The sequence below is a fragment of the Daktulosphaira vitifoliae genome, unplaced genomic scaffold (assembly GCF_025091365.1).
Source record: "Daktulosphaira vitifoliae isolate Bord-2020 unplaced genomic scaffold, ASM2509136v1 Scaffold_1, whole genome shotgun sequence".
In the NCBI taxonomy this organism is placed as follows: Eukaryota; Metazoa; Arthropoda; class Insecta; order Hemiptera; family Phylloxeridae; genus Daktulosphaira; species Daktulosphaira vitifoliae.
The window spans coordinates 71,707,394-71,733,125 of record NW_026099572.1 but is presented as its reverse complement, the minus strand read 5'-3'; the positions used below and the strand labels follow the sequence as shown (position 1 = coordinate 71,733,125).

The window sequence follows — 25,732 nt, the reverse complement described above, 5'->3', positions numbered from 1 at the left end:
ATCAAAATCACTATTAATTTAAAACAATTATTTTTTGTTTTTAATTATTTTTTTTTATATGTAAATACTATTTATTAATAATATTAAAACTTAGAAGTGATAGAAAAAGTCTAATTGCACATTTGAAAACATTGCGATAAGTAGATTTAGAAAAGTAAATTTTTGTTTCTGTTGAAAATTCCTTGTAGTCCAGTGTATTAAAATTATTAGTTTGTTAAAAGTAACAAAAAATGTTTATTAAAAAGTATTACATCAAGCCCTTTAAAATTTTATACGTGATAAAAGTAAAGAAATATATTACAACTTTATTATTTTTATAATATCTCCGTCAAAGTTACGATATTAAATTATTGAATATCAATTACGTACTCAATTTAATTACTATAATTACTATTTATTCATATATTATAATTATAAATCATATAACTATTCCTGATAAAATTAAGGGAATAAGAGTTATTCTTGCTATTGAAATAATCTACCAATTTCTTAAAATTATACACCATCTATAAAATTACATCGAAGCGTTTTTTATGATTGTGATTTTAATCACTGTCAGGTATCATCTATACATGTCCCAACTATACCAAGTCCATACTGTGCCGCAACCACACTGTGCTACTGATTTTTTTTCAATCCACTTATGGTTCGGGTGTCTTTTTTTAAATCAAGTCCCTCGCATATGTGGTTGGCGATCGACTTTTCTTATTGCAAGGGAACCATGATGGTAGCGACTCCACAATCCGTTGTGTGGTCCAAGTCGTCACCACTCATGTTACATATTTTATGATAAAAAAAAAAAAATTATCTGACGACTTATCTTTTATGCGCAAATGGTTATCGTAGTTAAAAATACATGTTATTTTATAATTCAGTTTTTTTTTAATTTTATTAGGTATTGGGGTTCCCTTCAAAAATCTTCAAGATGAAATTATCATTGTGCACAATTTTTTTTTAAATATCAATTTTACACTGCAATTTTTTGAAGAAATATACAACAAGCAATTTTTTTTATTTTAAAACACCTTACAAGGGTTTTTCATAGTAATGAGGTCACAGATTTTTATAAAAGTTACATGATATTAACCTCAAAAATTGGAAAAACTTCCTTCATTTCCTGTAAATGAAGAAAAGTCTTTCAAAAAAATTACAATTTTAAAAAGTTTCGACATTTTTTTAAATTTGTTTTTTTTTAAAGTGCCATAACAATTTAAAAAATGAATAAATCAACATAATTTTTTTATAGATATTGCAAGTGGGCTTTTTATTAATAATTCGGCCTGTAACAACAACGTGGTTTGCCACTTGCATAACGACTAGCTAGAGTAGCAAGGGTCGCCACCACCTAGGCGAGGTGTCACACCTATCAGATATGATTACCAGACCATAGGTGGAATTTAATTTTAAGTTAATTAAAAGTATAATCTACGTTAATATGTCGTTATATGTATAAATTACTATAACACCTCATGGTTTATTAAACACAATTATGTCAATTAAAGTTGTTTGTGGTTGATATGTAAAACATATTGTAGCCCGTGTCTAGATTAAGGAATAGGGATAAAATACACGCGAGTAATTAAGTTACTCGCACAATAAAATAAATATTACAATTGAAATTAATAAGGAAATTTAATTTAATTGTTAAAAAAAGAAAATTAAGTTAAACATGGACAAAAATGCGAATGCATCAAAAACCATGTCTACAAATAAAGGCAATACAAATAAAATAAAATATTTAAACAAATAATATTACAAACATCACGGACGGTATTGGAACACATCCGTTAATGTTAATCGGAAATTAATGAAGAACACCAGGAGCGGTCTGGACACTCGCTCCTTAGCGTTGGCTAGAAGAAAAGGGAAACACGTGCTCTCCACACATAAACAAAATTAAGTTAATTTACAATAAAATAAAATGAAATAAAATAATTATAAAATATAGCTCATTACGTAAATATAATATAAAAAAGAAAACGATACCCGGTCTCCGAAGAGACCCATCCGATGGTCTGGATGCTTCGCCGAAAAGATCTGGCCGTTCGCCGTTGGCGGTTCTACTCCATCATTGAAAAATATGTCAATAAAACAACAAATGTGTGCACCCTAGCACGGTCAATGACAGAAGAAAGAATAGAGAAGAGTCAACACCGATCTAACGGCAATTTCATATCGATAACGGCCAGTCTTTTTGGAAGGAATCAATACTGATAAACAATTCGATTTTAATTATATTTCTCTTTTATCGCTTTATCTAGCGGTCAGCGGCAAAATAATGAGTGGTTGACACCGCTGTGTCAGAAAAAGGTTCTTTCGCGCGATAAAATAAATAAGTAGACATAACATAAAATCATAAACGGTCCATCTTCGAATTTGTGGTGTTACAATATCTTAGATATTTTCCTACCATTTGATATGTAATTTATGAAAATTTGATCCTTGATCATCACAAGTAGGTTTTTCATAATGGCAACTTTTGAAAATGTGTCGAAAATGCTTAAATTAAATCTTAAATTAAAGTTTAAGTAATATACGTCAATATGAAAATAAAAATTCGAACTTAAGATTGTCGTGGTAAAAATTGCTACTGTGTTCAAAAATACGCTATTTTTGTATTAAAATTCTTGATTTTATATTTTTATAATTTTTATATTAAAATACCTTAAAAAGGTTTACCATAGTAATGACTCCAACGATTATTATAAAAGTTACATGAATCTAATTTAAATTAAATATAAATTTTAAATTATTTTGCCTCCTAACTTAAGAGAAACTTTAAATTCTTGAATAAGCTTAAATTTTCCTGTTCGTCTACTAAAATGTATGATGTAAGATTGTCGCGTCGGTTACACAAGTCTTTCACGCTTGGGGTACGAGGTTTAAACACGTCAGTTAACTAGCTTTATTTTGCACTTTTTTTAAAAATTCTTTTTGGGAAAAAAAAAAATAAAAATTCAAACTAATTTTAACTAATAAATAATAATATTAAAAATTAGAGGTATTAGAAAAATTTAACTGCTGTTTTAAAATCAGCAGGAAAAATTTATCAATTAAAGTAAATTTTTGACTCTTACGACAATTCCTTGTAAACTATTAATTTATAATTAATAGCAAATTGTTTTGAGAAATGTTTTGTATCATAATCATCAATTTTTATGCAAGATTGTCATAAAATTACTACATTATAATTTTTTATAATTTCTTTGTATAAATTATTAAATATAAATTTTTTACTGTATTTAATTACCATTCAGGAATAGCGAAGAAAAAAGGAATTCATTTTGCTTTTATTTTCCGCCAATTTCTTAAAATTAAACACTATCTACAGATTTGCATCAAAGCGTTATTTATAATAGTGATTTTAATCACTGCCAGATATCATTTATACTGTATAAGGTGGTTCCAACTATGCCACATTTATATTGAGCTGCGACCTCTCAGTACTATTGTCTTTTTTATATTCTTCAATTTTATCTTATTTTCTCAAATTTTTTTAATAGCATTATATCGAAAAAAAAAATGTATTATTAGTAAAAAAATATAGGCATTACTAAATTTTGCTTAAGAATCAAATGAATAATATTGGAGTATAATTTAAATAATAATTTTAATTTTTATAACTTTATGAATGAAAATTTTAATTGAACTACCTTTCACTTAATTAGGTATATTTATTTAATAATCTAGACTATTAAATATAGACATTTTAATATATATTAATAAACAATTATTATTACATAGCAATTCGATATTCAGGTGACGATGAAATATGCCGATTTGAAAAAGATACGAAAAGAAAAGCAAAAGAAAATGGAATTTTGGAATTTTTAATAAAAGCTCGTGAAAATGGATGTAAATGGAGTACAAAAACAATAAATGATGCGGCTAAAAACGGATATATAGAAATCTTAAAATATTTACATATAAATGAATGTCCTTGGGATGAAAGTACAACAGAAGCAGCTGCACAATATGGTAATTTGGAATGCTTGAAATATGCTCATATAAATGGATGTCCGTGGGATAAAAGAACAACACAAGGAGCTGCTTATTATGGTGAGTTAGAATGTTTAAAATATGCTCATGAAAATAAATGTCCGTGGGATGAAAGCACAACTCAAGCAGCTGCTTCTAATGGTAAATTAGAATGTTTAAAATATGCTCATGATAATAAATGTCCTTGGGATGAAAGCACAACTCAAACAGCAGCTTCTAATGGTGAAATAGAATGTTTAAAATATGCCCACGAAAATGGCTGTAAATGGAATCAATTCAATATTGTATTGACTGCTATTAAAACAGGTAATCTAGTAATATTAAAATATGCCCACGAAAATTTATGTGAATTGAATAAAGACGCTACTACTATAGCTGCTTCAAATGGTAATTTAGAAATTTTAAAATATTTACATGAAAATGAATGTCCTTGGGATGAAAGTACATCAGAAGCAGCTGCAAAATATGGTAATTTGGAATGCTTGAAATATGCTCATATAAATGGATGTCCGTGGGATAAAAGAACAACACAAGGAGCTGCTTATTATGGTGAGTTAGAATGTTTAAAATATGCTCATGAAAATAAATGTCCGTGGGATGAAAGCACAACTCAAGCAGCTGCTTCTAATGGTAAATTAGAATGTTTAAAATATGCCCATGAAAATAAATGTCCATGGCATAGAAGAACAACAGAAGAAGCTGCTTTTAATGGTAACTTAGAATGTTTAAAATATGCCCACGAAAATGGCTGTGAATGGAATCAATTCAATATTGTATTGATTGCTATTAACAATGGTTACCTAGAAATATTAAAATATGCCCACGAAAATTCATGTATATTGAATGAATACGCAACTACTGCTGCTGCTTTAGATGGTAATCTAGACATTTTAAAATATTTACATATAAATGAATGTCCGTGGGATGAGAGCACGACAGAAGCAGCTGCAGAATTTGGTAATTTAGAATGTTTAAAGTATGCTCATGAAAATGGATGTCGGTGGGATTCAAGGACAACAAGAGCAGCTGCTTTTTGTGGTAGATTAGAATGTTTAAAATATGCCCATGAGAATAAATGTCCTTGGAATGAAAGCACCCCAGAAGCAGCTGCTATAGAGGGTCAATTAGAATGTCTAAAATATGCTCATGAAAATAAATGTCCATGGGATGAAAGGACCACAAGAAGAGCTGCACATAATGGTCATTTGGAATGCTTAAAATATGCCCATGAAAATGGCTGTAAATGGAATGAATATACGACTCTGGAAGCTGCACAAAATGGTCATTTGGAATGCTTAAAATATGCCCATGAAAATGGCTGTAAATGGAATGAATATACGACTCTGGAAGCTGCTATGAATGGTAATTTTGAATGTTTAAAATATGCTCATGAAAATGGATGTCCGTGGAATGAAAACACAACTGAGTGGGATCAAAACTATTTTGTGTTAAGTGCTATTGAAAAAGGTCATCTAGAAATGTTAAAATATATTCACGAAAATATGAATAAAGACGCATGTGAATTGAATAAAGATGCGATTAATATGGCTTCTTTAAATGGTTATCTAGAAATTTTAAAATATTTACATAAAAATAGATGTCCTTGGGATGAAAGAACAACAGAAGCAGCTGCTTCTAATGGTAAATTAGAATGTTTAAAATATGCTCATGAAAATGGGTGTCCGTGGGATGAAACCACAACAGAAGCAGCTGCTTTTTATGGTAAATTAGAATGTTTAAAATATGCTCATGAAAATGGGTGTCCGTGGGATGAATCTACAACTAGAGCCGCTGCAGCAAACGGCTGTTTAGACTGCTTGATATATGCTCATGGTAAAGGTTGTCATTGGTATAAAGATACGATAGCTGCAGCAGCTGTGCATGGTAATTTAGAATGTTTAAAATACGCCCGTACACATGGATGTGATTGGGTTGAAGGTACAATGAGATTGGCTGCAGCGAATGGACATTTAGACTGCATTAAATATGCTCATGAAAATGGTTGTGAATGGGACGAAGGCACAACAAGGGAAGCTGCTGCTAGTGGTCATATTGACTGTTTGATATATGCACATAAAAATGGATGTAAATGGGATGAAGGGACAATGAGTGGAGCTGCTGCAAATGGTCAATTAGACTGCCTAAAATATAGTCATTTTAATGGATGTGTGTGGGACGAAGGGACAACAAGACTTGCTGCTGCAAATAGCCATTTTGATTGCATAAAATTTGCTCATGAAAATGATTGTCCATGGAGTAGAGATACCATTTATGAAGCTACTCAAAATGGTTATATAAGTCTAATAAACTATGCTACCGAAAATGGCTGCCTCAATTAATTTTTTATTGAAATATAATTATATTTATTTTAAAAATTTAAGGAAGTTATTATGTCATTATTTTTAAAATAAATTAATTTGAATTTCGATGTGTATCTTAGAAGGATAAAATTTAAATATAAAATTGTATTTTTAATAATAATTTATATTGTTTATTAAATCAAGTGTTCATCCAAGTTATATGATTATTGTTTCATACACGTGCATATTTTGACTAAAAATAATAATTAAAAATACTTTAATATTTACTTTAAGTACTCTTTTTATATTTAAAACTATAGAAGTAGGAATAAATTACGTTAGTAATTGCTTTTATACAGGTGTTCAATAAGATCGGAAACGCCGATTTTTTAGAGCCGCTATTGATTTTTTTAACAATTTTTTTTTTAGAGGCTAATTGAATAATTAAATGCATCTTTTACGATTAAAATTAAAGTTCAACCCTAATGCAAAAGGGTAGAAATCTACCCTAATTTAAGAAATTTAAATGGCAACCATTACTTTTTTTGATATTTTCGGTTAGGAAATTTTAATTATAACAAAAATACTTTTAAAATTTTAAAATTGGACAAGTCATTTTTGAGATTTTGTTTAAAAGTATCAATTTTGAGTTTGGAAGCACATTTCGCCACAATAAAAACTAATCAATGTGTAATTCCGTAAACATAATAATCATAAATTGTCTGATTATTATTGCTTGGTTTATCTTAATGATCGTATTTGAGCATGAAACGATCAATAAATATTGTTAAATTGATATTGTACCTTATCAATGGAATTATTAAATATCAATAAAAATATGATTTACGATTGCATTTTTTTCACGTTTACAAGTGAAAGTAGGTAGTTGTTGAAAAACATGTGTGTTATCAAATTAAATAGTTTAGTCAATCATAACCATTGTTCGTTGGGTTGGGTTGGGTTTGGTTGTTTATTCGTTGTTATTCGTCAAAATGATTTTAACGTGTCTTTACCATTTTGCGGCATGAAAATTTAAAGGTTCTATGTCAGATATTTTCAAATTGACTTTCTAATTTTTTATAATTTTCTGTAAAAATTAATCAATTTGAATAAATTGTTATTTTTAATAACTATTGTACTATTATCATGTTGTGCTACATTTTTTTATGGAGAGTTTTTAATTCATGTGGTTTAATTGTATTTAAACAAACATAATATTATGAGGTTGTCGTGTTATGAAAAATATCACATACTCTTCCTTACGCCGGACATATATTACTAGATTAACCACTAATTTTTTACATAAATAATTCATTATGTAATTAATTTAGTACTTGACTTAGAATGTTAATATTATTACTTTCAAATTTACTAAGCTTGCACTATGTATTTTTTTTTTTTTTTTAAGTTCTATCTATTCATTTTGTACTCTTTTATTTTTCAGATTGATTTTTGTTTTGATAATTAATTGTTAAATAATTTACACATTGTTTCTAATTTTGTTTTCTAATTATTCACTAAAATAGTTTTAATTATAGAACGTGCGCTTTAATTTGGCGTTCATTTTTTTGTTGTGCTTGAATCTATTAATTTTAAGTACGTATTTCTAAGATAAATCCATAAAAAATCTGCATGTATATGAAACTAGTCAGATGAAATTTATGATAATTCACTACTTAATAATTCAACTACTATTCTGTTGTGATGGAACATCGTCCAGTTGCATGTAATGTCTTATTTTATTACATTGGGTTTACTCAATTTTATATTTTAAGTAAAATGCACGATTCATCAATTTAAGAAATAAACAAATTTCTCGCCATTTTTAATTGCATAATAAGAAATTAGTATTTCTATGGAAACAGAATCAGTCAGTAAGATATTTAAGAGAAATATACAATTGAAATAAATAGCCTGTAAATATATAGATGATATTTTAAAATATATTTAAAAAGTCACTAACCTTATACAATGAACAATGATTATCATCCTTTAATATAATAAAACTTAGTTAAAGAGGATCTAAAGATATTGTTTTTTAATTGATATTTTTATCCATAGTAATAATAACAAATATTATGCATAAATTTATCAATGTTTTTCAAATACATGTTGTAAAAAATCTGTTGCTTATTGGAGTTAAAAAAAACCAAAATAACACATTATTTTTTAAATACATATGAAAAAATATTGAAAGATAAAATAGAAAAAAATCAAGAAGAATATATATTTAAATTATATAATTCATATGTTAGATTAATAAATAAATCATATCAAAAGTCAATTAATAAAACATAAAATATAGTTATTATAATAATAATTAATTGTAACACATTTTATAACTGACATATGCAATAATACAAAATGGAGAACATTTTATTTGTATATTTCATACTCAAAATAATACATATAATTTTAATTTTCCAATGAACAAAAATTTATTATTCTATTATTAATTTACTAGAAAAATTAAATTTACAGCTATAATTTCTAAGAATTTTATCATCAACTACCAGACGCTTAAGTAAGCATCAAAGGTACCACCATACAGTAACGACACTGTCGTATGCATTATTTAAAGTTAAAATCGAAAGTGGATAGTTTACCTTAGGTAATTATTCGGATTTGCCGAGGATCATAAAAAAGTCATCGTTAATTGTCGTCAAGACCTAATATTGTGAAACGTTTCTACGTTTGTTCTCTTTAAATATGAAAATACAACACAAATTGTTCGACTAATCGATTTGTTCTGATTTATTTTATATAAAGATGAATATATACATATATTAATAAACTAACTACTATATCAGTCTTATTTTAGAAACTATTTAATTTGGGGTGAAGTAGAAGTATAACCCTCTGGATCACGGTTGGTAACGAGTAGTTACGAACACCGTTGCAAAAGGTTAAAAGGGATTTTTACAAAAAGACAGTTATCTCGATCACGGTTGATAACACGGAGGTTATGATCACCGTTGGAGATGAACTGTATTGTATAAGTGGTGGAATCTAACCCTTTGGATCACGGTTGGTAAAACGTTTATTACAAGCACCGCTGCAAAGGATTAAAGAGGAATATTTAGGAAAAACTAGCAATCTTGATCACGGTTGATAACACGATGGTTATAATCACCGTTGAAGATTATGACTAGCCTTTAAAGAAAAGAATATATAATTTTGATCACGGTTGGTAACGTTTAGTTACGAACACCGTTGAAAATTATATATGTAATAAGGAAAAAATAAAGAAAACTTACTCGTTGGAAAAAAATGAAATGATGAATTATTATATGAAGACTAGTTGGCAATGAACACTGCAAACACTAGTAAAACGAAGAACTAAAAAAAACTATTAGAATTTTTAGAGAATAATTATACAAGTAGTGACGGTGCACTTTATGCTACCCGTCACCACCGGAGTAGTGTAGAACACAATTCCCCACATATTATTTATTTTTAAAAAACCCTCCAAAAACAAAAAAATATTCTAATTTCCTATTTTCGAGTTCTCGTTAAGACTGGTATATAAAATAATCATTACAATAAATATAATAAAAAATAATAAAAAAAAATAATAAATAAATACTTTAATTTACATATTTGAATAAGGGTTGCTAAACAGCGCTGTCCAGCAGACTTTCTTGCAACTGTCAACCAATGATAGAGCCGTAGCGTAACGCTACAATTGCAACGGAGTGGTACAGATTTAAACAGTATTTACTAGGGTGTCCCAGAATTTTGAAGTTTCGGAAATGCTTAGTGCATATCCCTCAAATTTATTTGTATACATATGAAAAAGAACACAAAAAATTTCCAGTCGATCAAACAAGTTTAACCCGTGCCGACTTGGGTTTGAAAATTAGTTAAAAGGGGCAGTTTTTCAGTTATTTGCCATTGACTCGTTAATTAATGTTTTCACAAAAAAAAAAATATAGGAAATAAATTGTAGATATAAATGTTGTGTATAACTTAAGTTTCTATAATTTTTCTTTTAAACCCACTAGTTTTCTAGAAAAATTGAAAAATAAGTATTATTTTGCAAAACTGTCGAAATTGGGATATTTACGAATATTGCATCATATCTGACGAATCGTTTATAATAAGAAGTAATATTTCATATAAAAATTGTTCAAATTTTAATTTTCTAAACAAAAAGTAATGAGTAAAGTTTTCATTGGGGCGATCGTTTTATTGTTTTAACATAATTAATATTTATTTTTACAAAATATATGAGTATTATTGGTTAATTTCGTTTATCATCTAGTTTGTTACTACAAAATTTCTTATGAAGTACCGTGATAATATTATTGTATTATCTACATATAGAGTAAAATTATTTTGCAATTATTAAATATTTCCACAAATCATGAAAAGATTACGATAATGATAATGAATTCTTTATTATACTACTTTAGTCGCCTGCGTTATTACATTGATTTTGTTTACCTCCGTGCAATCTATTTTATATTTTTAATTTAACGTAGCGTCAGTTTTAATTTTTATGTTATTTTGAAGTATAAAATATCAAGTTTAATTATTATATTTAGTGAAAGTTTTATTTATCAATACATATGTCACTAGTATTGAGGAGTTGCAAAAAAGAAATATTCTTAATAGGTGACATAAAACATCAAATTACGGGTTCAAAACTTCCTTTTAATGGCCAAGTACTTGGCAACTAGAAACAAAATCGTATTTTTTTTATTAACTTTGATGTCTGTTTTCACCATGAAGACAATATAAAGTCCGAAATTTTTTTTTTACTATAATAAAGCATATTACATTAACTTTAATTTAAGATATATATATATATATATATAAAAGTGTCAGACTTTCCGGAAAACTTTCAAAAGTTAAGTTGAAAAAGTTTACGCATTTTTTAGATTTGAACCCTCCTCGTATATAGGGAAATGATCCGATTTAAAAAAACAGTATGTCAAATGAAAGATGTATATAAATACTACTTCTCATGAAAAAATTGTATTGATCCATACATTTTTCAAAAAGTTATAGCATAATAAAGTTAAAAATGTAAAATACAAAATCGAAAATTTTCATACAAAAATAGCATTCGGTAACCATTTTCACCATGAAGATAAAATAAAGTCCGAAATTTTTTTTTTGCATAATAAAGAAAATTACATTAGCTTTAATTTAAGATATATATGAAAGTGTCAGTATTTCTGGAACACTTAAAAAAATTAAGTTGAAAAAGTTAGCGATTTTTAAATTTGTAATTTTTATGGAGGTTTCCCCAATTTGCGGGGAACGGGGGAATTTTGTTCAATTTTTAAGGGTAATGTCTTCAATTAGATACAATTTGTGATCTTATGACGTATTGTTGAAAGAAATCGGTCCAGTGAGAGCTGAAAAAAAGTGGCAAAAGACATAAAAAAAAAAAATAACACATCATAGTAAAACCTATACCTTCTCAGCTTCGTATCGAAGCTAAAAGTGATTTTAACTTCAATCTTGCTGATACTTTCTTTTGGCTAATATTCGTATACGGCATTTCACAAGGTAAATAATTTTAAATTTAAAAAGTTCTTAAAAAAGTATACTTCTAAAAATATTCCCAACTAATCGACCTTGAGGAAAAATTATGTAGACAGTATTTATAAAAATCATTTAACTAAAATACAAGACGAGGTCTTTAACCGTAAAATTTGGCCATCTATCGAGGAGACCACGGATGTCGATGGACGCCATGTGACTAATGATATTGTGGGTCTATTTGATTATAATGAACCTGATAAAGTCATGCTTGTTAATTGTGAACATCTAAAAAAAACAAATACTACAACAATAGCTCAACTTTTTGATAGAACTATTAATTTAATTTAGCTTCACATTTAGAACACAATAATGTTTTATTTTTAGTTAGTTACTATATATGGTGTATATATAGTAAGTGTGTTTTGTAATAAAATAATTTTAATTAATTTACATTAAAAAGGTATAAACAATTTTTCGAATTAATATTAACCACTCTTTTTTTTGCATATAGTAATTGAAATATAGGTATATTTAATATATTTTAAGGCATATAATTTCATATTTTTTAATTTTTAAATGCATATTTTAATAAAATTTTGGTCATAAACATCCGAGCTCTAGTTATTACATTATAATGATAATTAGTATTTTTTATTAAATCAAATGTTCATCCAATTATTAAATGACTATTGTTTCTTACACGTGTATGAATAATTTGACTAAAATAATAATTTTAAACTTTAAATTTTACTTTAATATTTACTTTAAATACTCTTTTTATATTTAAAAATATAGAAGCAGGAATAAATTATGTTAGTAGTTGCTTTTATATACTGCATATGTTTTCATATAATTAAAGATTTGTCAATTGCTATTCAAAATTATACACTGAACAATTAGAAAAAAAATGAAGGTGAGTAATACACATTATTTGAGGTGATCAATTGAAATCCTTAAAATTATATTATTATATTCTAGGTTTGGCAATTGATATCGCTTTTGTTGATAATAATTTGTGTGATTTTTAATGAAGGTAAATTCTATTTTACATTTTTTATACAATTTTTATATGTATTTTCTTTATATCTTAGTCTATACAATTTTGAATTTCTATAGTTTAAATATTTGAATGTATAATTTACGAAGTTCTTCTACAGTTTTAAACTATGAAACATTTAAAACAAATTATAAAATAAATTGAGAAAACTGTTAATTGACGCCAATCGTTAATTATTGTAATTTATTTAATTATGTTAACTTAGTTTGATAATTAATTTAATTTTACTATGACAAAATTATAATGACGTACATTTTGTGTCTGTTGGCTCAAATTTTATATTAATCGACGTTTCATTTAACAAATCGGATAAAAAATTAACATTTTTTTTGCTTAAAATATTTTACTATCTCTATTTACTTACTTTATACATTGTTACCAAAATTTTTAGCTTCGATTTAAAGCTTCGATGTGTTTAGTTTTGTCCGTCTACACTCTTTCTCAACTCTTAACGGACTGTTTTCTTTCAACGATACTTCAAAAGATCACATAGGGTATCTAATTGAAGGCTTATAAGTGATATACTTGAAAATTGAAAAAAAAATTACTTGTTTCCTTTTAATGTAAAGAAATGTTGATTATTAATATGGATGAATTACGTCTTTTTTAAACTTTTTGTTAAATAAATAATTTTTTTTAGCTTCGCATCGAAGCTAAAAAAGTATTAATTTTACCATGATGAGTTCTTTTTTTGTGTCTTTGGTCATTTTTTCTTAGCTTTCACTGGACCGATTTTTTTTAACGATACGTCAATAGATCAAAAATTGTACCTAATTGAAGACACTACGCTCAAAAATTGAAAAAATTTCCCTAGTTCCCGTAAATGCGGAAATCTTCAAAAAGTTACAAATTTAAAAATCGCTTATTTTCGAAATTTTATCATTTTTTTTTTTTTTAACTGCCATAAATTCTTCAAAAATTAACAAATCAACATAATTTTCTTTTATATTAAACCTTAGATATTTCCCTTTTGATATCATTTTTTTGAAAATCTAACAGTTAATCTGCTCACAGGTGGGGATTTTTAATAGCAACTTTTTATAAAAATAGGAGTAAAAAGTTGAAATTTTTCATCTTAAATGTTGAAAATGTTCTGGAAATACTGCATCCTTTAAACNCTCACAGGTGGGGATTTTTAATAGCAACTTTTTATAAAAATAGGAGTAAAAAGTTGAAATTTTTCATCTTAAATGTTGAAAATTTTCTGGAAATACTGCATCCTTTAAACATATCGTTAACATATCACATTAATTCTTATGCCATTTTTTATAAAAAGAAAAAAATTTGTCCCGACACCTTATCTTCTACGAGCAAACGGCTGCCTTTGTTAAAAAAAAATGCAATTTTTATGTTATAATTTTCTCTCTGTAAAAGTAAATCTTTTTAACAACTTTGTTTTTATTGATTCTTTTAGTAAAAGTAAATCATTAAAATTAATTAAGTTCTGAATATTTCAACTGCAGAATCTTTTCAAACACCAAAAGACACTAGAAAATTATTACTATTACTTCTATTGAAGTTATCTACTACGGTAAAAAAGCAAAAAAATATTGAGCTTCTATGATAAATTTACAATAAATAGTAATTATAAAACTTTCTGACTGCATATTAATCTTAACGATACAATTTTTTTAATTCTCATAAAATTATCTATTTAATGATGACAATTTCAAACTTGCCAATTGAACTAAAAGTTATTGTAAAATAAATAAATTTTTTTTTATTATAAACATTCACAAAAATCAACTTTGAACGATTAAAAAAATAGGTTAAATATGTCATTTTTCTTATTTTTAACATATTAATCATCAAAATCACTATTAATTTAAAACAATTATTTTTTTTTATATGTAAATACTATTTATTAATAATATTACTTATATAACTTAGAAGTGATAGAAAAAGTCTAATCGCACATTTGAAAACATCGCGTAAAGTTGATTTATAATGGTATATTTTTGTTTCTGATGAAAGTTCCTTGTAGTCCAGTATATAAAACTTATAACTTTGTTAACTGTTATAACTTTATTAAAAATGAACAAATCAGTATAAATTTTTTTTATTTAGATGCATGACTTTACATATCATTTGGTTTTTTTTATAAATCTTACCCTTTACCTGTCTACAAGAGAGATTCAAAATGATAACTTTTTTTTTTTTTAGTTAAAGTTAATCATTAAAAATAATTCAGTTCTGGATATTTCAATTGTAGAATCTTTTTAAATACCAAAAGTTACTGAGAAATGATTATTTTTAATATTCGTATTTATCAATTATTAGCTTCGATGCGAAGCTGAGAAGGTATTGGTTTTACTATGATGTGTTTTTTTTTTGTGTTTGTTACCACTTTTTCTCAGCGATACGTCAAAAGATCACAAATCGTATCTAGTCGAAGACATTACCCTTCAAAATTGAAAAAATTTCCCTCGTTCCCCGTAAATGGGGGAAACCTCCAAAAAAATTACAAATTTAAAAATCGCTAATTTTCGAAATTTTTTCAATTTTTTTTACTAAAAACTGCCGTAATTTTTTTTAAAAATGAACGTATGAATTAAATTTTTTTTTTATAGATGCTTGATATCTTTACCTATCANTTTTTTTTATATAGATGCTTGATGTCTTTACCTATCATTTGGTATATTTTTTTTGTAAATTTGACCTTTTTTCTGCCCACAGGGGGGGATTTAAAATGACAACTTTTTCACAAAAAATTAACTTTTTCAACTTAACTTTTGAAAATGTTCCGGAAGGTCTGACACTTTTATATATATCTTAAATTAAAGTTAATGTAATATACTTTAATTTGGAAAAAAAAATTTGACCTCTGGACTTCATGGTGAAAACGGCTACCGAATGCTATTTTTGTGTTAAAATTTTCGATTTTATTATTTATATTATATTTAACTTTATAATGCTATAACTTATTGAAAAGTTTATGGATCCACACAATTTTTTTATGAGAAATAATATTTTTTAATAAACCCTTTTTCATTCGACATACTTTATCTTAATCGAGATATTAATAAGGAACCAGCAGATCAAGTAGCTTTTGGAATAAAACACCAATTTTTTTAAAATTAAACACTATCTAAAGATTTGCATCGAAGCGTTTATTTTTGATAGTGATTTTAATCACTGTCAGATATCATTATACTTGATCCTCCTATGCCACGTCACCACTGTGCCGCGACCCCCTTGTGCTGGGTTTTTATTTATTTAATATACATATAGAACCAGTTCGCAACATTTGGTCCATCGTGCCGCATTGATAAATTATCATATAAGTCGAATTTGTATGTTTTGTCATCGCCGTGCTCGTCGTCGTACGTTTGTTCGATTATTTGCGTAAGTGTAATAGTCAATTCGGTTCTTCTATAATCAAATTACCACCAATCGATTTACCTAAATTTTCAGGAGATTATTCCGAGTGGCAATCATATTATGATATGTTTTCCACAGCGATCAACAAGAATAACAATCTCAATAATATGCAAAAGTTTTTTGATTTACGATCTTCATTAAGCGAAAAAGCTGCTAAGGTAATACAGTGTTTACCTACCACTTCTGACAATTATACAATCGCCGGGCAAACTCTAAAAGAGCGTTATAGTAATACTAAGTTGTTAGTTCAAGTGCATACTAAGTCGCTTTTCGATTTAAGTCCAATATACCAAGAAAGTGCTGAAGAAACTCGACGTTTTCATGATAAGTTAGTGGGTCATATTAAAGCTTTAGAGAATCTTGGTCAAAAGCCCGACTTGTGGGGATCACTATTATACACTATTATACATTTAATTACATCTAAATTGGACGTACAAGGTTTGCGTAGCTGGGAAATCGAATCACCAAGGTCAGAGGTAGCAACATTAAAAATATTATTGTGTTTTTAGAATCGCGTTTTAGAATGCTAGTATCTATCGAATCATCTAGCAATTTACGATATAATAATAATATACGCAGCTTCAGCAAGAAAAATTTTATTAAAAAAAAAAATGATCGTAAAAGTAATGTATTGTTTACAAGTGGTAGCGTTACGTATTATTATTGTAAACAAACGCATACTATTTATCGTTGTCCGTCGTTCTTAAAATTTACGGTAAATGAACGTATCAATAAAATTAAGCAATTAAAACATTGTAGTATTTGTCTAAGAGCACATGCGGATGAACAAATATGTAAAGCCCGTCGTTGTGCTAAATGTGGACGCGGTCATAATAGTTTATTGCACGAAAATTCGAAGACAGATAATGCGGGCAATTCAGATAACGTAGAAAGTATTATTGACAATATAGTGTCAAATAATACAACGCTACATCAGCCGATATTAACAAACGCGCACACTTATCAAGGCAATTACAACAGTAGCCGCAGGTCAGTACTGCTAGCTACTGCCGTAGTACATGCGTATAATAATAAAAATGAACCGGTAGTGTGTCGAATATTGCTAGACTCCGGCTCACAAAACAATTTTATCACCGAGTCAATGGCCCATTATTTGAAATTGAAAAGAAAAAATGTAGCGTATTCTGTTTTTGGAATAAACGAGTCACCGAATAATGTTAAAAACCAAGTATCAGCGATTATTAAATCTCGCGTATCAGATTTTAAGACAAACTTGAACTTTTTAACACTTCCCAAGCTGACCAGTTTCTTACCACAATCGGGTATTGATGCGAGGGAGTTAAAAATACCGTCAGATATTATTTTAGCCGATCCGCTGTTCAGCACACCGCAAAGGATAAATATGCAGATTGGATGTGAAATTTTCTTTGACTTAATACATTCCGATCAAATAAAGACGGTTGAAAATGGTCCTGTTATACAAAAGATTGAGTTCGGTTTGATCGTGTCCGGTCCTATCTCAGCAAGCCTCACTACATCTATGCATCTATGCCACTACTGTATAACCACGCCAACAAGATGTAGTTAAAAATGNTATAACCACACCAACAAGATGTAGTTGAAAATGATATAAACGCCCGAATTAATTTAAATGACCAGATAGCGAAATTTTGGCAATTAGAAGAGGTCAAAACTAAAAACATTTTAAGTTTAGATGAAAAGGTGTGCAAGTTGCATTTTGAAAATAATACCAAACGGAATGAAAAAGCTGATCATTATCCGGAAGCATGTAGAGCGTTGCATGAAGATTTTTATATGGATAACCTTCTAAGTGGTTCAGATGCTTTAGAAAAGGCGGTTAAGTTAAGAGATGATTTAATATCAATCATGGAGAGTGCTGGTTTCAAGTTGAGACAATGGTGCAGCAATGAACCACTATTGTTAAGAAAATTACCTTTATGTCTAACGAAAGTTGATGACGATGCAAAAGAGCCTAATAAAAATATTAGTAAAATCCTTGGATTATATTGGAATCACGAGAACGATTGCTACCAATACAATATAAAACCAATAAAATTATCTGGTCGATTCACAAAAAGACTAGGTATATCCGAAATATCGTTGCTATTCGATCCACTTGGATTAATCGCTCCAGTAATAATTAGGTTCAAGATGATTATGCAACAGTTATGGTTGCAAAAAATGAATTGGGATGACGCTTTACCTATCACATTACAACAAGATTGGTCAGAAATGCTTGTGGAACTGGAGCAAATTAATAATATTAAAATCAATCGTCTAGTTCTCGGCATCGAAAAAATTCAAAAACTAGAATTACACGCGTTCGCTGACGTAAGTATACAAGCCTATAGTGCTTGTATATACACACGCGCTACAGACATTTATGGTAAAGTAGTAATAAATTTATTGTGTTTTGTTACCTCGGTTCGAACCGTTACCTGCGCTTTTGGCCGCTCGCCTTATGTTAAAATATGCACCAAAATTACACTGACCTATAAATGAATATTTTTATTGAACAGATTCGACACTGGTATTAAATTGGTTATTATCTCCGTCGTCTCGTTGGAAAACTTTTGTGGGAAACAGAGTAAGTGAAATACAAGAGTTAACGTCTGTTTCACAATGGAGGCATGTTGCGTCCAGCGACAATCCAGCGGACATAGTGTCAAGAGTCTGTTTTCCATCACAAATGAAAGGCTTAGATTTATGGTGGAACGGACCTAGTTGGTTGAAAGGGGAACATACTCAATGACAAAGTAACTTTCAAGAACTTAATTCTAAAAGTGATTATTTGTCGGAAGAAAAAGTAATTACTAATTTATTCTTAACAACGGAAAATGATTCTTTTAATCAAATTTTTAAATTATTTTCTTCATTAAGTAAACTTGTACGTGTTGTGGCTTATTGTCTTCGTGTGAAGTCTAATTTTTTATGGAGTGATACTAATATTTATGGTCCTGTTGAAGCTGCAGAAATCGAAAATGCCCTTAAACGCTTAGTGAAGGTAGCGCAACAACAAAATTTTTTACTGAGTTGTCTGACTTAAAAAACTCAAAATTAGTGTCCAGTAGAAGTAAACTTTTTCGTCTTAAACCATTTCTAGATAACGATGGTATAATCAGGGTAGGCGGTAGATTAAAACTGTCATTTTTTCAAAAACATCAGATAGTGTACCCGCTAATAGTGCTTTTACAAAATTATTATTTCTGGATAAACACGAAAAATCACTACACGCCGGTCCACAAGCGATGTTAGTTAATATACGTTTGAGATATTGGCCGATTAATGAACGTAATATAGCCTGAAATATATTTCGAAAATGTGTCAAATGTTTCAAGTACAAACCTGTTGTATTTGAACCCATCATGAGTGACTTACCTAAGAACCGAGTCGAACCAGCGCGAGCCTTTATTAAATGTGGCGTAGATTTTGCTGGTCCAGTGTTCGTACGGTCTAGTTTGCGAAGAAATATACTGAAGCGTATATCAGTATCTGGGTTTGTTTTGTCACAAAAGCTATTCATATAGAATTAGTAGGCGATTTGACAGCGGAGTCTTTCCTTAGTGCGTTACGGAGATTCTGTGATAGACGTGGTTTTTGTACGGACGTGTATTTAGATAACGGAAAAAACTTTGTTGCGGCTAATTGACAACTTCGAGAAGTGCATGAACTTTTAGCTAAACCAGAAGTTAAAAATGAATTAAGTAATAAAGGAATTCAATGGCATTTTATTCCAGTCCGTAGTCCTCACTTTGGCAGATTGTGGGAGGCGTCTGTCAAATCTGTTAAGGCACATTTGTTCAAATCGATGGGTAATGTTCTGTTTAACTATGAAGAGTTATATACAATACTTGTTCGAGTAGAAGCCATATTAAATTCGCGACCGTTGACACCTTTATCCACGGATCCAAGTGACTTATCAGTTTTAACACCTGGTCATTTTTTGATAGGTGACTCGCTATCCGCTTTTCCTGAACGTGACTTAACGAATATTATGGAGAACAGACTAACTCGCTGGAGGCGTGTTGTTCAAATTACACAAAAAATATGGATCAGATGGAAGAACGAGTATCTCAATCAGTTACAAGAGCGAAAAAAATAGTCACAATCAAATGGTTCAGGTTTGGAGAAAAACACTGTAGTTCTCATGCGTGATGAAAACTTGCCCCCTTTAAAATGGTCAATTGGAAGAATAATGGAAGTTCATAGTGGTTCTGACGGTGTCGTACGAGTGGCTACTATCCATACAGCAACCAGTGTACAAACGAGCTGTTCGTCAATTATGTCCATTACCTTTCGAGGGAAATTGTACAGCAAGTTCAAATAAAAAAATGTTTAAAATGTATGTTTAGTAAATTATGTTAAAATGCTTATGATTTGAAAAAAAAAATAATAATAACAATAATATCTAGTCTAAATATTGTGATATAAATTCTTATTGTTTTTTTATGTATGTAATGTATTAATTATTATTTGTATCTCTATTATAAAATATGTTCATTGTTAAGGTGTCCTGCAGTTAATGTTTGTTGCTAAATGTAGTTACCATAATTTTTATTATTTATTTATAAATGTGTTTTTTCAAGGTAGGCGGTGTGTTCGCGCTCGTTATCACGCGATTAAGCGATAACAATAATAATGATGGTCGCCGACCAATATAAGAAATAGTTATGTTCGATTTACAAACGCGCGCGGACAAATCGCCAGCTTACAAGTTAATTTTAATAATAGATACAGTTCACTATTTTTATTTTAAACTTATTTATTTTGATTCTTAAAATACCTTAAGTAATATTATTAATTAATAACTCATAAATACAATGACACAATTCGATTTAGTTAATAACTTTAATACGTAAAAACTTCAACAATGAAAATCACAATGTTCGTGTAACATTGTCTATTGCACGATAAAAGCAGGCCAGAGTAAGGGTTTGCTCTGTCTTTTTATAATACTTTGTTCCCTCAAAAACCATCATTGTCTCATTCATACAATATTAATGTTAATTGATAAGTAGGCAAAAAACATAGAAAGTATGTCAGATGAATACTAATAATCATTTTATCATTTCATATAACATTAATTTTATAATATATATATATTTTTTTTTTTAGTCTTCAATCCTTAAATTGGTTTGCTGCAGTTCTCCATGCTTCCCTATCATTACTCAATTCCTTTAGTTCTTTATAACTATTCTTCCCCATGTCACTTATTATTTGCTTCATATACTCCATCCTTGGTCTTCCTCTTCCTATATGGCCTTCAACGTCGCCTTCTATGACGGTTTTTGTTATACTCTCATGGCGTAGTAGATGTCCTATCATTTTAGCTCTTCTAACTTTTATGGTATGCCATAGTATTTTCTTTTCTTTTATTCTATTTAATACTGCTTCATTCGTTATTCTATCAATCCATTTAATTCTTAACATTTTACGATAACACCACAATTCGAAGGCCTCTAGTTTTCTTTTCTCTATTGCACTGATTGTCCAGTTTTCATAGCCATATAAGGCAATACTCCAAATATATATTTTTAAGAACCTTTTCCTTACCTCTAAATCCATACTAATGGTGGTTAGTTGGTGTTTTTTATTCTGGAAAGCCCTCTTCGCTTGCGCTATTCTACTTAAAATTTCATCTTTACAACGGCCATCTTCCGTTATTTTACTTCCTAAGTAGTTAAAGTGTTGGACTTGTTCTATGCGTGCGTTATCTATGTATATATTAAGTTGAGAAGGGTTTGTCTTGCTGCACGCCATAACCTTTGTCTTTTTTTTATTTAATCGCATTCTATATTTGTCCCATAATATTTTATTGACCTTAGTTAAAATATTTTGCAGGTCATTTTCTGTTTCTGCGCAGAAAGCGATATCATCAGCAAATCTCAGAGCGTTAATTGTTTCTCCCCCTATTCTAACTCCTTGCTTTACTTCTATTCTTAGTTCTTTCATTACTTCTTCAATATATAGATTAAACAGCATGGGTGATAGGTTACAGCCCTGTCGTACACCCTTTTTAATTTTTGCTATTTCTTCTTTTCCATCTATACGTATTAATAAAGTTTGATTTTTGTATAAATTATATATGCATCTTCTGTCGTAATACTTAATTCCAATTGATTTTAGAATATCGAATAATATACTCCACTTTACATTATCAAACGCCTTCTCTAAATCGACAAAGGCTATAAATGTATCTTTGTTTCTTCTAATTTGTTTTTCAATTAGTATTCTCAGTGTTAAAATTGCCTCCCTTGTTCCTATGTTTTTTCTGAATCCGAATTGATCTTTACCCAGATTTTCTTCTATCTTTTTATCTATCCTGTTTTTGATTATTCTGGTGATAATTTTGGCGGCATGTGTGATGAGGTTTAATGTTCTGTACTCTTCACATTTTTGAGTTCCTTTCTTTTTTGGAATCAGTACCACAATACCTTTCTCGAAATCACTAATGGCTCTTCCCTTTAAATATATTTCATTGCATATTTTGTACAGTTCTCGCCTGTGTATTTAAGTAACTCTGCTGGGATTTCATCTACACCATACGCTTTATTGTTTTTAAGGAAGTCCATCGCATGATCAAATTCGGCCTGCAAGATATAATCACCTTTATCATCTTCATCTACATTATCTTCTTCCTCAAATATCATTGTTGAATTATCCTCATATAATTCAACAATGATATTCTTTCCATCTTTTAGCCTTTTTATCAGCTTCTAGTAATAATTCGCCGTTATAATGTATATTATATTAATATTATAATATTAATTATTATGATTTGAATTAAAAAAAAGATGAAAAATATAATTTATAGATTTCTTCTCGGACAATGTGATTTTAAAAATGACTATTAATTGATTAATTGAATCATTATATGTTAACCTTTTCATAACAAAGGTCTAATATATTTAAAAGTTCAATAATGTTTAAAATTAGCTGAAAAAATATCTAATAATGTTCAATAGTAAATTATCTGTAGCATTTTAAAGTTTAATTAATAAATAAATTAATATGATAAATTAAAAAATTTTAATTGTTTTTTTATGATACGTTAAAAGATCACAAATCGTATCTATTCGAAGATATTACCCTTAAAAATTGAAAAAAATTCCCTCGTTCCCCGTAAATGAGGGAAATCTCCAAAAAAATTACAAATTTAAAAATCGGAAATTTTGTCATTTTTTCAGTTTTTTTCTTAAAAATTCCATAACTTTTTCAAAAATCAACATATCAACATATTTTTTTTTATACTAAAACCTTAGATATTTCTCTTTTATTTGATATAATTTATTTGAAAATTTAACACTTAACCTGCTCACTGGGGTGATTTAAAATAGCAACTTTTTTACAAAAACTAACTTTTTAAACTTAATTTTTGAAAATGTCCCGGAAATAATGCGTCCTTTAAACATATACTAATATAAGCTTATTTTATGTATTATAAAATGAAAAAAAATAATTTGTCCCGACACTTTATCTTTTGCATACAAACTCTATTTGTCTGTGCTACAATCAGTCTAGAATATTCTAAATTTTTTTGTTACATGTTGCTTAATAAAACGTTTCTAAAAAAAGTGATTGTTAGTTTCACTTGAATTTAACAATGGATTTTTACAAATATATTCAAATTATATAATACGCTCAATTAAGTAAATCTTTTTAACAATTTTTGTTTAATTGGTTTTTTTAGATATATAATCATTAAAATTCATTAATTTTTGAATATTTCCATTGTAGAATTTTTTTAAACACCAAAAGTTATTTAGTAATGAATACTATGATTTTTATTCAAGTGATCTATCGATAAAAATGTAAAAAAAAAAACCAGCACAAGGGGGTCGCGGCACAGTGGTGACGTGGCATAATTGGATCAAGTATAATAATATCTGACAGTGATTAAAATCACTATAAAAAAAAAAACCCTTCGATGCAAATCTTTAGATAATGTTTAATTTTAAAAAATTGGTGTATTATTCCAATATGATCTGCTAGTTCCTTATTAATATCTTAATTAAGATAAAGTATGTCAAATAAAAAAGGGATTATTAAAAAATATTATATCTCATAAAAAAATTGTATTGATAAATACACTTTTCAATAAGTTATAGCATTATAAAGTTAAAAATGTAAATAATAAAATCGAGAATTTTCACATAAAAATAACATTCGATAGCCATTTTTACCATGAAGACAAGTCCAGAGGTCAATTTTTTTTTTCCATAATAAAGTACATTACATTAGCATTAATTTAAGATAAAACCAATATTTTCTCAGCTTCGCATCGAAGTTAAAATCGAACTTTTCTGATAAATGTACTGTAAATACTAATTATAAAATTTGCTGATTGCATATTAATCTTAACAATTTCATTTTTTTCTATTTAATAATGTCAATTTCAAACATGCAAGTTGAGTTAAAAGTTATGGTAATAAATTCATTTTTTTTTTAATAAAACTTTCACTTTAAAGGACAAAAAAAAGTAGGTTCAAAATTATTTGAGAACAATTAATTTGAAAATAATATAATATATAATTAAAAGAATTACTAATCTGGGTATAATTAAGGAAATAGAAATAATTTTGTAATTATCCATTAATTTCTTAGAATTAAACACTATCTAGAGATTTGTATCGAAGCGTTTCTTATGATAGTGATTTTAATCACTGTCAGATTAAATCTATACTGGACCCAATTATGCAACGTCCCCATCCGTCATTCTGGGGTTTTTTAATAACAATATGTCGACACAAAAATTAATTATTTGTCGAAAATGTGAGCTTGAATAATATATGCTTAAGGATAAATATAATAATAATTGAACTTAACCTTAAATGATATTTTTAATATTTATAACTTTATAAATGAATACATTAATTGAGCTACCTTTCATTAATTTAATATACTTATTAAATAATCTAGACTGTTAAAATTTTTTTTATAAAAGTATAAACATTTTAATAAAACAAAGAATAATAAATTGTTATCATATAGCCATTAAATATTCTGATGAAGATAAAATGTGCCGATCTGAAAAAAGTATTGCTACAATAGCGGCCGAAAATGGAAACTTGGAATTTTTAATATTTGCCCATGAAAATGGATGTGAATGGAACGAGGAAACAACAAAGGCTGCTGCTACTAAAGGATATTTAGAAATCTTAAAATATTTACATATAAATGAATGTCCGTGGGATGAGAGCACGACAGAAGCAGCTGCAGAATTTGGTAATTTGGAATGTTTAAAATATGCTCATGAAAATGGATGTCCATGGGATGAACGCACAACAGAAGCAGCTGCTCTTTATGGTAAATTAGAATGTTTAAAATATGCCCATCAAAATAAATGTCCATGGAATAGAAGAACAACAGAAGCAGCTGCCTGTAAAGATCAATTAGAATGTTTAAAATATGCTCATGAAAATAAATGTCCATGGAATATGAGAACAACAGATATGGCTACTTCAAATGGAGCATTAAAATGTTTAAAATATGCTCATGAAAATGGATGTCCTTGGGA

General features: G+C 28.3%; 1 protein-coding gene across 9 annotated transcripts in view; it reads left to right on the top strand.

Moving 5' to 3' along the window:
- Positions 1 to 25,732, top strand: part of LOC126907638 (uncharacterized) — a 180,856-nt gene that overhangs the window by 15,812 nt on the left and 139,312 nt on the right. For 5 of the 9 annotated variants that reach the window (XM_050689105.1, XM_050689111.1, XM_050689090.1 and 2 more), the window contains exon 3: positions 3,745 to 5,937. In XM_050689105.1, the coding sequence (XP_050545062.1) occupies positions 3,745 to 5,937 (2,193 nt within the window). Of the gene's footprint in view, positions 1 to 3,744; positions 6,289 to 25,732 lie in introns of all 9 variants that reach the window. The other 4 variants (XM_050689130.1, XM_050689139.1, XM_050689121.1 and 1 more) reach the window with 2 other exon arrangements.